The 14,408-nt window shown below is 33.7% G+C and overlaps 1 protein-coding gene and 1 pseudogene across 6 annotated transcripts in view; both read left to right on the plus strand.

Moving 5' to 3' along the window:
* Positions 1 to 14,408, plus strand: part of RUNDC3B (RUN domain containing 3B) — a 297,797-nt gene that overhangs the window by 220,204 nt on the left and 63,185 nt on the right. For all 6 annotated transcript variants that reach the window (XM_041728228.1, XM_041728231.1, XM_041728232.1 and 3 more), the window contains 2 exons: positions 2,904 to 2,989; positions 14,251 to 14,340. In XM_041728228.1, the coding sequence (XP_041584162.1) occupies positions 2,904 to 2,989; positions 14,251 to 14,340 (176 nt within the window). The remainder of the gene's footprint in view (positions 1 to 2,903; positions 2,990 to 14,250; positions 14,341 to 14,408) is intronic.
* Positions 6,906 to 7,662, plus strand: LOC121475103 (annotated as a pseudogene).

Below are 14,408 nucleotides of genomic sequence, written 5' to 3' on the forward strand. Positions count from 1 at the left end.
TGGGTGGCTCAGCAGTTTAGCGCCTGCCTTCAGCCCAGGGGGTGATCTTGGGGTCCCAGGATGGAGTCCCACGTCGGGCTCCCTGCATGGAGCCTGCTTCTTCCTCTGCCTGTGTCTCTGCCTCTCTCTCTCTCTCTCTCTCTCAGTCTCTCCTCTCTGTGTATTCTCATGAATAAATACATAAAATCTTAAAAAAAAAAACAACTAAAACTTGGTGGTTTTAAAAAGATTGATACAATTGATAAACTTCTAGCAAGACTATTCATAAAGAGAAAAAGAGAGATTATAAATTACCAGTATTAGGAATAAAGAAGAGGCCTACCAACCCCATAGACCCCGCAGGCATTAAAAATCCTACAAGGATATTATGAATAAATTCATACCTAAAAATTACAAACTTTAAATGGACAAATTCTTTGAAAAAAAATTATGACTAATATAAAAATGAAGAAAACATCTGAATATTCTGATATTCACTAAAGAAATTGAATCTATAGTTCAAGCCTTCCCCTTGCAGGCCCCATTTTTAATTGAGTCATTATGGATTTGTAAGAATTATTTGTATTTTATAAATGAGTCTTTTGTCAGATGCATATAATGCAGATATCTTTGATAACTCTGTAATTTGTCTTTTTATTTCCTTAAACGATTACAGTTTATCCCTTGAAACTGGAGGGAAGATAGGGTATATAGGTTTTAATTCAATTAAGTTGGTTCATTTGGTGTTGAGATGTTTCCTATCTTCTTAATTTGTCTATTTTTTATTTCCTCTTAGAAAAAAGTGAGGATAGTATTATAACCTAACTCATACAATTCTTGGGAAAATTAAATATATATATATAAGATTTATTTATTATAGAGACAGAACACAAGCTGGCGGAGAGGAGAGGGAGAGGGAGAATCTTAGACAGAATCCCTGATGAGTGTAGAGCTCCACTGAGATCCTGACCTGAGCCAAAAATCCAGAGTCTGACGGAAGCTTAAGTGACTGACCTCCCAGGTGCCCTGAGGAAGATTAGATATCTTAATGTATCTGAATTTCTTAATGTATCTTAAGACAGAGCCAAGCATATATTAATTAAGAAGCCTTAAGAAGTGGTGGCTGCTGTTTATTTATTTACTTTTCAAAAACTTCAGTAACAAAGAAATGAGTATTTGTGTCTCTAGAGAAAAAAAAAAAAACTCTATGTGGTTCGTCATTACCCAACTGATGAAGTCTAAAATCCTAAATCTGGTTTTTCGACCCCTATTTTATGGCCCCAACAACCTTTATGAGTCTGTTTATCATCTATTCTAGTAAAAATTCTTTTGTTGAAGGAAAAGAAACTGTTAAAATTAGCACAGTGTATTATCACAATATAATAGAGAATTCCACAAACATCTAAGGACAGGAAATTAGGTGCAGCCTAGTTTTGCATGGATTGAAATTAATAAATCAGGAAGCAGGACTTTCCTCATGTTTCTTATCTAGCAATAGCAGTCTCCTGTGTCTGACTTTCTCTGGAGAGCAACTCTCCCAGCTTCTGCTCTGGTGAAATCTTAGCCTTTTGATTTAAGCCACCATTACCAGCCTCCATGTCTTTCAAAGGAAATTTCAAGAGAGAAATTTGGGATTGCTGACCCTGACCAATGGTTTACCTCTTCCTTCATCTGTCCCATGAGCCACAGTTAATTTTCAGTTCCCAAGGCTTACTCTGCAGAAACAGTAGACTGAGCACCGTGCAAGCTAAAGGAGGTTTTGAGCTGAGGGGCAAATTGACTGCCTGTGCTAATCACACCCATATCATTCTTTATTTCCTAAAAATACTGCTGCTTCTAGTTGGTCAGGTTTTACCACTGTCTAGATTGCTTCTTGATCCTTCCTGTCCAGAAGTTTGGTGAATTCAGTAGAGTTGTAGATATTTCTAAAGAATGCTTTTTTCTTCCATGTGGGTAGTCAACCATCATATGCACTGATTAGTGTCACCTTTGTTCTCAATTGCCATTGCAGTGTTTTGACTTTCTATCTCATTAGTCTTAATGGATTTTCTGGAGATTTGAAGGAGGGCTGAGTGAAAATGAAAGTAATCAAATTTAAAAATTCTCATTGCAAATATGTCCTTTAAAAATTCTTATTGCAAATATGTCCTCTTATATTCTTTTATTCTACATAAAGAGTCCAGGAGAAATGCTTTGGATTATTTAAAAAAAAAATCAACTGACTAGTCTCAACTATTGAATGATATTACCCCTTTCAAAAGTAAAACTAAATTATTCACATTTAGTCAGAATTGTCTGCTTCTGGGGTTTTCTGCTAGAATATGGTTTTGAGTAATTTTGCTATGTGTTAGGTTGTTTTGTTTTTTGTTTTCTCCCCTGGGTTAAAGATTCAGTAATAGTTTTTAGAATGTCCTAGGTGTAAACTCAGTAATTCATGATTTGGATACATGATAAATAATGAAATTTGGTTTATTATTAGTTATCTAAAACCTCCCTCTAAAAGTGTATGTGGGAAATATTCTAAAGCAAGTGTTGTGACAGCTTATTTTTTCGAAGAGAATGACTCTGTTCACGTTTTATAAGGGGACTCAATTTTAATTAGCATGTTGATTTGGGCATTGAGGTAGAGTTATGAAAAGAAGTCCCTGACTCATTATTAATAGTTATGTCCCTTTAGAGGATAGAAATTTAGTATGATACACTGTACCCTATATCTCTAGAGAAACAAATGTATACTATATGTAAGCAAACTTTACCTGTTCTTATCTACTTAAGTATCTTTTAGCCTTTATCAAACATATATTTTGACTGAATTGTTTTTTACATATTAAAATGCTTATATTTTTGATAAAAATATAATGGGCAGCGTATTTTTTTTAACTTGTAATTTTTTTTCACATTTGTTACTTTCTTCTTCCTTTTAGGGTAGAGCCTGGATCAGAGTAGCACTCATGGAAAAACATTTATCTGAATACATCTCTACAGCTCTGAGAGACTTCAAAACAACCAGGTTTAAAAGTCCTTTTGATTTTCAAATATATATTTAAAAGATTAGACATAAAAATAGAATGAAAATTCATTCCTTTCTAAAGTCCTCAGCTATTTTATTTCCTCTTTTTTGTACTGCTTAGGTAAATCCACTTGTCTTCTCAGAAAAATGACATTTGTCAGCTAAACATACATCTACTTTGGTGTATCTCTTCAGGCTTCACATTATACCTAGAATATCTTTTCTCTGAATCATTTCTGTTTCTCACACTTTTATACTTGAAGTTTCATTCTCTCCATAGAATTTTCCCTGACCATGAATTTGAAGAAAAATCTAACCATGAAATTCCTATAGTGTTCTTTCTTTCCACACTTTATTTCTTTGTTTTAATTTGTATATATACCTAATGATCGCTCAATTGTCTTTTTACAGCAGGCTGTACCAGTGTTGTTTTTCTTAGGTTGTATACACTTAAGAGATGACATGTTGTGCCATGTGAAAAACAGGACTTTATTATATTTTTTACAATGGTAGAAAAAAATATTCGTATTAGGACAACAGACATTCCTATAAAATTCTGGTCTACTAATCTCTGTATTTATAGAAACCACTATTCTATTTAAGAAATCACTTTTCTCCATTTCAAAAGTATTTATAAATGAAAATATTCAATAATTTGAATAACTTAAACATGTACTGTTTAATACAGTGGCCACTAACCACACACCACTATGTAAATTAATATTAATTAAGAGTAGGTAAAATTCGCAAATCACTTGCTCTGTTTCCATATCACATTCCAGATATTCAGTAGGCATGTGTGGCTAATGGCTATCGAATTGGATAGCACAGATGCAGAACATTCTATTGGACCACACTGCCTTAGACACTTCTAAATTACCATACTTATTTCTACCTCATAGATCATATTTCTGAAAGAGAAGAAGACAGTGACAGCTATAAACAAGTTTTTTTTAACAAGTTTTTTTTAAACAAGTTTTGATAGAGGAAATTAGGCACATATATAAATAAATCATATATCTGGAATCTTAATTTCCATGTCCTGATGCAATATTTGGCATTTTAGATTTGGAGAATATCTGGGCATTTATTATGGTACATTCTTGTTTTGTTTATTTGTTTGCTTTTTCCCCACTTTACTTAGATGTAATTGACATACTCTGTAAGTTTAAGATGTACATGTTGATTTTATATGCTTATATAGTACAAAATGATTACTGCCATATCATTAACGCTGTTACCACACCACATAATTATTTGGTATGTATTTATTGAATTCTTTGATAGCAATATGATTCTTTAGGGATATTTCTAAAGATAGGCAGTGAAATGATTAACTCTTAGGTGTTTGAGATGAACTTCATGAAATGAAAAATTTGTTTCATTATTACTGGTAAATAAGTTTAATTGTGAAAGATACTAAATATTAAGGGTTACTAAGGCTTTGAAAATAAAAGTAGTATCAGAATCTCATAGATCAAACCTAAAAAATCCTAAATTAATGAAATCAAATCCAAGTCTACACAATAATCATCTCCTGTGCAATAACAAAGTTACATTAAGGTTATGACAGTCTTCTGAGTAGAAATTAAAGCATTAATAATCTAAGTTACTTTTGTTTCTTAGACAATTGGGTGGAGTAGAAATAATTCTTGAATAGATTATTTTTAGAATGAGTAGTTCAAATATTTAAAGGGAAATGCTTTTTGCCTTGTTCTGAGGTTTTAGTTGTCCTTTTTGATAAAAGGAAATGATTCGGCTCTAAAAAATCCAGGAAACAAAAATACTCTTGCAACAATATATAAACATATATAATTCAAACAGAAACATGGCTCAGTAAATCTGCACACACACATGCAAATATGTAATCTTTATATATACACACACATAGTATCTAAATGTCAATATAATGGCTCCAGTTCCTGGAAAGGAAGTAGGGAATTATTTCGGAATTCTCATTAAATAAAAAACACAGTTGCAAAGTTGTCTTTAAAAAAAAAAAAAAAAAAAAAAGGGATCCCTGGGTGGCGCAGCGGTTTGGCGCCTGCCTTTGGCCCAGGGCGCGATCCTGGAGACCCGGGATCGAATCCCACGTCAGGCTCCCGGTGCATGGAGCCTGCTTCTCCCTCTGCCTGTATCTCTGCCTCTCTCTCTCTCTCTCTGTGTGACTGTCATAAATAAAAAAAAATAAATAAAAATAAATAAAAAAAAACTACGCTTTTTTTTTTGTTTTGTTTTGTTTTTGTTTTTGTTTTTTACTGAAATCAAACCAAAGAAACTTCTTAATTATAAATGAATTTGATTGTGAACCTCTAGCCAAAGCATATCTATTACTTGGAAGGTTAGGTTAGGTTTGTAAAATATAAGCAAACTCTTGGAAAGAATAGTTATATCTTACCTTTTGTCTAGATGCTGCCTGATAGAAGTTCTTGTAGAGCAATGAGAAATGATCTCTGATCCTTTAGGAATCTTGGGAGTATTTGAATCAAGTGATTTCTTCTTCTTCTTCTCTTCAAAGATAAAGAGTAATGACGTCCTTTAAATGGTATTATACAAGTGTTTATCCCAGTACAGAAGGAAGAGCTACATAAGCTAAGACAGGCAAGCTTGAGAATACTAATCAGTGAAAATCTGATGGAGGAAGTATAGGAATGAGAAATACAGTAAATCCTCTGGTAGTTGTATGTCACATGGCTCCATAGTGTTAGAGAATTCAAGTGATTTTTTTTTTCCTGAGGTGGAGGATGTCTTAGTGAGCAATTGAAAACAACCCTTGCAGAGTTTCATGGCTTAGGCATTGAAATATTACTGTGAAATAGCCAGAGTTGGGAGGTTGGCAGACTTGAAATTAGAATCCAAGCTAAAAAAAAAAAAAAAAGAAAGAAAGAAAGTGGGGAATTGTTTTGGTAGTTTGCTGGGAAGACTGAGAAATAGAGAGGTAGGTAAAGTAGAAACTGAATTAATTTACTCCAAGTTTTATTTTTCCCCACCCACAGACTGAAAAATAATTTAGAAAAGTCAATTTAAGAAACACAAATGTGACACTTCAAACAAGAATGAAAACATTCTGATAATTTGAAGTAGCATGTATGGAAAAGATAAAGAAGAGATAAAATTAGTTTTACGGACACCTGTTTATTACTTTACGGTTGTACCACAGTACTTAATTTATAACGACAAAAGTTTTTCTCAGAAAAAATATTAATTTTCTTGATATTGTAGTAGGACTAAGAGAAGCAATGAGTAAAGTATAAAAGTTCAAAAATTACTGAGCTGTCACAAAGTGAAAAAGGAATTGATAAATACTTTTCTCATTTATAGAAGAGTAGATAGAATAATGAACAATTAACATATCTTTCAAGAGCTAAGGAGGACTTTTGGAATCTTAATCTGTTTAAAAGTTTTACATTATTGAGATGAAAAATATTAGTAAAAATTGCTTGTATACTACTGCCTCATAGCATATACAAAAATTACTGAAAATGGATAAGACTTACATGGAAAACTCTTAGAAGAAAATACAAATGTAAATCTTCATGACCTTGGATTAATAATAGTTTCCTGGATGTAATACCAAATATATAAGCCACAAAAGAAAAAATAGATAAATAGGCATAATCAAACTTAAAAATTCATGCCTTTAAGAATACCATCAAGAAAGTGAAAAGGTGACCCAAAGAATGGGAAAAAACTTTTGCAATGCCTATGTCTGATAAGGAACTTCTATCTAGAATATGTATAAAGAATACTTAAAAGTTAGTCATTGAAAATAAAACATTTTAAAATGGGCAAAGAATTTGAATAGACATTTTTCCAAAGAAGATATACAAATGACCAATAGTCCTTAGAAGATGCTCAGTATAATTAACCATCAGGGAATTGCAAATCAAAACCACAATGAGATACTACCGCACACATACTAGGATGGCTAAAATCAAAAGAACACATAATAACAAGTATTGATAAGGATCTGGAAAAATTGAAACCCTCATACATTGATAGTAGAAAAGCAAAATGATGCAGCCCCTTTGAAAAACAGTCTGGCAATTCTTCAAAAGGATAAATAGAGATTTACAATATAAACTAGCACGTGACTCCCTATATATTTCCAGGAGAATTGAAAATATGTTCATGAAAAGTATCTCTACAAATGTTCATAGTAACATTACTCATAATAGCCAAAAAGTGGAAACAACCCAAATGTCCAATGAACTGATGAATGAATGAATGAATGAATAATGTGTATTCCATACAGTGAGATGATATTCAGCCATACAAAGAAATGATGTGCATCTTCTGCCACTACTGATGCTTGCTTGCGTGCTCATTCGGTGTGGATGGTGCCTCCTTTGTGAATTGGCAGCTGAGGAGACTCCGAAGTTCTCCATGGTGGATGAAAAGCCCAAGGAAGGAATCAAGACTGAGAAAAATAATCATATTAATTTGAAGGTGGTGGGCCAGGAAGGTTCTGTATAGTGCAGTGGAAGCTTAAGAGGCATACAACATTAAGCAAACTCAGGAAAGCCTACCATGAAAGACAGAGTTTCTCTATGAGGCAGATCAGATTCCTGTTTGAAAGGCAGCCAGTCAGTGAAACTGACATACCCACACAATCAGAAATAGAAGATAAAGGTAAAATTGATGTGTTCTAGCAGCAGACAGGTGTCTACTAAAGAAGGAACCTGCTACTTTATTCCAGAACTCTTCCTATAGACCAAGACGCATTCTCTGTTTAAAAAAAACGAAAACACAATTGGTTCTACCACATCCTGACTACAACGTGATAGTTCTGTTTTTTTTCATTTCCCCCTTTCCCATTCCTTTACTGTAAGTGGCACATCTGCACAAGCATGTGCTTTTTTAATACTAAATGTCCAGTGTTATATTTTGATTGATATCAAATCTAGATGAGATGGGGAAAAATCATGATTCTGTGAAAATATGCTCATTCTCCATGCTCATGCTCATTCAGCTCTTTATATTTCAGTAAATTATTTTGCTTTCACTGTTTAAGAAAAACAACAACATCATGAAAATTCTGGCATACCTTGTTTGATTGGAGAATTGTAACGTTTTTCATTTATTATTGTAAAATCAAGAACAGTTTTGTAACACTTTTGTATGTAGATATTAAATGAAGGGTATTCTGTGTTTAGTAGGAATACATTAGTCTTGAAGAGATGAATCCTAGATAGTGTTCCCTTCATCGAGCATCTTGTCTAAATAAACTTTGTATTTAAAAAAAAAATGAAGTACTGATAACGGGCTACAACATGGATAAACTTTGAAAACTTTTTTGCTGTCCAAGAGCCATGGAAGCAGTAATTCCTGGAAACAAGTAAGAAAAACTTCAAGGATATATTTGATGTTATTCTGTTGTAAAGGTAAGAATAATCTTGGTCATACATAAAGACCATGTGACCTGAGAGTAATAAGCATTCTGAGTGCCCTGTAAAAATTGCCATTTAGAAAGAACGAGGTATTTTCATTAGCATAATAATGTCAGACCTTCTTTCATTAGAATATTAAACTTACCATAAATGAATCTCTTATTCCTAGCCACAGTCACACTGTAAGCCTATTCTCTTTGTTCTTTTTTGTTGTGTTGGAATGTCTCTCCTCCTCTTCGGGGCCACCTTCTTTTAGATCCTCTCCCCATTCACCTCTTCTATTCGTTTCACCTTTCTTTTTTTCTCATTCTGAATCTCTCTCCTACTGTGGGATCATTCCCACCCCTGTAGAAACATAAGCTAGTATCTCCTACTATGAAAAGAAGAAAACTTCTCCATTGAACCTGTATTTATTTCCTTTTGCTTATTTCCGTGTCCTGCTTCATCACCTCACTTCTGAAGAAATGTTTATACCTACTGTCATCATTTCAGAGTTTCTCTTGTATCCACTCTTTTCCAGGTTCTGTCTCTCATCATTCCACCAAGAATAATTTTTAAAAGGATACCAACCAGGGATCCCTGGGTGGCGCAGCGGTTTGGCGCCTGCCTTTGGCCCAGGGCGCGATCCTGGAGACCCGGGATCGAATCCCACATCAGGCTCCCGGTGCATGGAGCCTGCTTCTCCCTCCGCCTGTGTCTCTGCCTCTCTCTCTCTCTCTGTGACTATCATAAATAAGTAAAAATTAAAAAAAAAAATAAAAAAAAATAAAAGGATACCAACCATATACAAGCTACCAAATGGATAATTTCTCTTGTCCATACTTTATACCATTGCCCAGCTAAAACAGTTAAATACTTCCTCTTTCTTGAAAAACCTCTGTCTTTAACCTATATAACCTTCCTTGGCTTTTCTTTCTTTTTCTGTCATTGCTCTTCTGACTTGGTCTCTGTCTTTCCTTTTGAATTCTTTTGCTCTTTACAACTTTGAAAGGTCAGTATTCTTCTGGCTCAGCCCTGCATTATGTGATCTTAATCTCTATTCATTTTCCATTCTATCTTCATTCGAATTTTTAGAATGGCTTTAAATACTACCTGTATGGTCATGACACCACTTTTAAATCTCTGCTTGATAGTTCAGATATCTTGATTTTTTTTTCTCCTCTAACCCTCTTTTTTTTTTTTTTAATGATACTGGCGTCAAGCAATTGTACTTTTTTTTTTTAAGATTTTATTTATTTATTCATGAGAGATACAGAGTGAGAGAGAGAGAGAGGCAGAGACACAGGCAAAGGGAGAAGCAGGCTCCATGCAGGGAGCCCGATGTGGACTCGATCCCAGGACTCCAGGATCACGCCCTGGGCTGAAGGCGGCGCTAAACCGCTGAGCCACCCAGGCTGCCCTCCTCTAACCCTCTTTACCTCTTTCTTAACAAATGATTTCACAGCCTAGGTACATGTTTATCAAGTCAGAACCTAAAAGTCATATTTTATTTCTCTTTCTTCTTCATTCTCTATAATCATGCCTAATTAGCAAATCTTGCCAGTCCTCTCTCCAAAATCTATCTTGATCTATCTCTTGACCTTAATGTCCATGATTGCAAGAGCAATAGTACCTCATTTATCTCTTTCTGCACTCCCCTGTTGGTGTCCCAAGTGAGTTTCCATTTCCTCCCCTTTCTTCCAGCCAATCTTCTTAAAGGCTAAAAAAGATTGTGTTGGTTCCCACTTAAAGCATTAAAATGTTTTCTCTTCAAATACATTTCCTAGAGTCAAATCCTGGTTAAACCACTTTCTAGCTGTAGAATCTTAGACAAATGCTTCGTCCCTCTCTGGCATATGTGCTGGTAAAGAAGATAATTCATATAAAGCATTCGTAACTGTTCTTGGCACTCGTAAATATTTACATTTATTATTAATGTTATATGGCCTATAGAGCCCTCTGTGATCAGACTTCTGCGGGTTTAAGGCCTAAACGCTTAAATGATTTTCTTCAGAGTTGAGTCCTCCTTCGGTTTTCCTCTGCCTCAATAACCTGTTTATTTGCTTTATCCTACTTATCATCAGCTCTAATGACCTTTCTCTTTTGTTTGTTGCCTGTCCCCCCAAAGATGCAAAGCTCCATGGAGAGGGACCATGCTTAGGTGGTTCACCATTTAACTTTAGTACCTAGCACAGTTCTTGCCTCTTAATAGGAATTTATTATATATTTGTTGATAAAATCATTAATGAATCTGACATTCTTAGCAATATCTTTGGAGATTTATTTTTCATCAGTTTTCATTCTGATTCAGTTGGACATTGAATGAAATAAAACATTTATAAGGCTAAAATCTATTTTTCATGTCATGAGGGAGACTCTTCTATAATTTCATATATAGAGACTAAATTGGGCAAGAGAACAAGAATGTGATAATGAAATTTCTTTGGTTTATAAGATAATATTTCTCATAATATTCCATTTTCAGTATGTAGAGTAACTTCTGACTCTCAAAGGGGAAAATTTGAAGCATGATATTGTACAGTGCTTATATGATCTATACTGGTGGTTCACCGTGGACGCCATCCAAAGGGTATTTGTTATTGAAGTACCTGAAAGGCCTTCGAATAGTCTTACAGAATGAATACTAAAGATAGCAGTATAGAGATATGTTTCAATTAGAGTTAAATTATATATGATGAGAGGAAAAGTACTGTTATTATTAGGTGTTATTTTGTTTTCCTGGTTTTTAATATTTTTCTAGTCAACAGACAAATGGCAAGAATATACCTAATAAAAAGTGGAAGTTTTTCTTCCAGATCACAGTAATATCAGAAGTTGCTCACAATTTTCATTTGCTTCTCAAATGAAAAACCTCCTTATAGAGATACAACCTAACGTATAAAGCTTTACATGGAAGTTTTACATATCTTTTTTACCTTTCACTTTCAGCATATATAATGTGTTTTGGCAATTCAGTTTACTGTTTTGGTTAGATCCTTTAGAACAAAAAATATTTTCAACTAGAGAAAGATAATTTTTTTTAGTGTATACCTTGTTATTGAATTTAGTCATCTTAGGGTTTATCTTTGCCTCATTTGTTACATAACTTTGGTTATATAAGCAAGCTTTATTAATGCTCCAGGTTTTCTATGTGATAGAAACTAAGAAGTTTAAAGTTTACAGTTTTTTGAAGTCTTTGGAAGTGTTGATGACAAGAATCAAACTTTCAGTCAAAATTATTGGGGTGTTTTTTGATTAAGAGAATAAAAATTAATTTTCCTAACAGCTTCTATTCTGTTAATACATGTAAAGGATGTCTTTGACTAAATGATAAAAATATCTTTTTCAGTTCAGTACACTTCATTATTCTTTTGAATACTGAATTAAGTTACTTTTAAAATGTTATCTCAAACTTAGAAGTGTATTTTATTAAAAAAATTTTTTAGACTGTTAGACTGTACTAACAAGATGCTCAGCCTACAATGGACAACTTGGTTTTTTTTTTTTTTTTTTTTTTTTTTTAAGGAGAGAGAGAAAGAGAGATCATGCACGTTGGTGGGGGGACGGTGGGGCAGAGGGAAAGGGACAGAGAAATCCCAAGCAGGCTCCACGCCCACCCCAGCAGCATGGAGCCCCATGTTGGGCTCATCTCACAACCGGAGATCATGACCTGGGCTGAAATTGAGAGTCAGACACTTAAAGGACTGAACCACCCAGGTGCCTCTGGATAGCTCTTTAACTAGTACTTCGTGTTCCATTTGTTCTCCCACACCCTCTATTGCAGTAAAGACTTATATTAAATGAGAACTGTGCAACATTACACTTCAGGTATGGTTTTATATGAGTAGAAGTATTTCACATGTAGCAAATATTTCACAAAAAGTGTTTCACTAAAACTAGTTAGATTTGTGTGTGTGCTTGGTATTTTTCAACAGTTCATAATACAATGTTGACATTAGGAAGCAAGCAGAAATAGTTTTGATCTTACTCTTAGAATGTACTTTTAAACATGGTGGACTCAATATGGAGAAAAAAAAATAGACCTTTTCTTATATAGGGGAATGCCAGGAATAGTGGGTAATTCCTAGTATCAAAAACCAGAATTCTGTCGCAGGCATGTGTCCCATGGAATTTGGGGGTCTAGAGCCATTGTAATCCTAGTTCTTCTAGGAGTCAAAATAATTCTGTTAAGAGCCAATTTAGCTATAGGGACAGTGACAAAAATCTTAGGTATATAGATTTATTTAAATATCTTTATCTTTTTGTGGAATATCTTAGTTAAATATATAGGAATTTCTTCCATTTATTAATCTTTGTTAGGTTAAAGTTTTTAGTTTTTCTTTTTTTTTTTCGTATAGATCTATAAAAGAAATTCCTGTATTTCCAAGGAGACAAAAAACATTTCTTCCCAGCTAGTCTTCCTATCATATTTATTTGTAGCCTTAAATCCGACAGAGAGTAAAATAGCGGCCTCTTATTTTCCTTTGTACTTTTTATTCATTTAAAATTCCTGGGTGCCTAGGTTCCACCTAGGAACTGACTCAATAATCAGTCAGTTGAGCTCCTGTCTTTGGCTCAGGTTATGATCTGGAGTCCTGGGATCAAGTCCCGCGTTGGGCTCCCCTGGTCAGCGAGGAGTCTGCTTCTCCCTCTGCTCCAATGCTCTGCTCATGCTCTCTCTTGCACACACGTTCTCTCTCTCTCAAATAAATAAGTAAAAATCTTTAAAAAAAATTCCCTATGAACTATAACATAGGTTAAATTCTCTTTAAATATTTTTGTGTTACAGGAAATGGTATGGTTTAATAGAAACATATAGAACTTAAAGTAAGAATTAGGTTTCTTCCTTGAGCAGTTTATCTGCATGAGCTTGGGCAAATTGTATTAACCTAATTCTTAACTTTTTCCAATGGTAAATTTGAAACTAATGATAGTTCTTTCCACCTTTGCTTTATGGGCTTTTTAAGCAAGTATCAAATGATATGTTTGTAAAATTATTTTTAAGCGAACTGTGCAAAATTGACATTGGGATTATGAGCATATTAAAATCTTTTTTACCAAAAAGAGTAAGACAAATTTCATTTACTAAAATGTTTTCCTTTTAGTTAGTGGGGTCTTACAAGTGGCATCCACTGTCTATATCTAATATAAATAGATATAGCAAATGATGCCTGCTTACTGAACATAAACTAGCTATTGCATAGCATTATTTTTTTTTAAGTAAATACAATGATCTTACATTCTTTTGTAGAAAAATACCTTAGGCTCATATCATGATATTTTCTCAAAATATTTATTTTAAATATATTAAAATAAAATTTTAGTATTTTAACAACTAACATTAACCAAAACAGAAAGCTTTATAGGAATTAACACAGAAAGGTTCAGATATGAACACTTTCTCTTTCATACACAGATACCCTGCTAGCCCATTAGTTTGTTGTTAAAGATTAGTATGAATTACTAATGATCACATCTTTGTAGTTCTTCATTTAGTTAATAACCCTTGGAATTAAAGAAAAACATTGTGTTTGTTCTGTGTATACAACAGTAGTCTATATAGTTTCACAAATAGACCAGTATAAATGACTGTGAATTTGCCACTTTTCAAATTACATTTGAAATGCTTCACTATTAGGGAAAAATGTAGACAAACTTGACCCATTGGAAGAGTCAGGGATTCTTTTTAAGAGAAGTGGAAACAATGATATTTTTTGTTACTGCTGGCATTGTTTTCCTAAGTATCTACAAGAATTGGATGATCCATATAGTTTTTATTTTGATAAATTAATTAAAATTTAGTTCTTTATACTTTAGTTTGGTCTCTGATTTCTATAGATGAAACTTCAGTCTGCTTTTAATATTTATATATTTACCCGTTTCATTTTTTAGACGATTTTATGAAGATGGAGCAATTGTCTTGGGTGAGGAAGCAAATATGCTTGCTGGCATGCTGCTTGGACTCAATGCTATCGATTTCAGGTACTTAATCTAAATGTGTTCAGTTTTTAAGTTATTTGACCTCATAATGGTTTCTACTTAGGTTTTTT

The sequence above is a fragment of the Vulpes lagopus genome, chromosome 13 (genome assembly GCF_018345385.1).
Source record: "Vulpes lagopus strain Blue_001 chromosome 13, ASM1834538v1, whole genome shotgun sequence".
NCBI classification, from domain to species: domain Eukaryota; kingdom Metazoa; phylum Chordata; class Mammalia; order Carnivora; family Canidae; genus Vulpes; species Vulpes lagopus.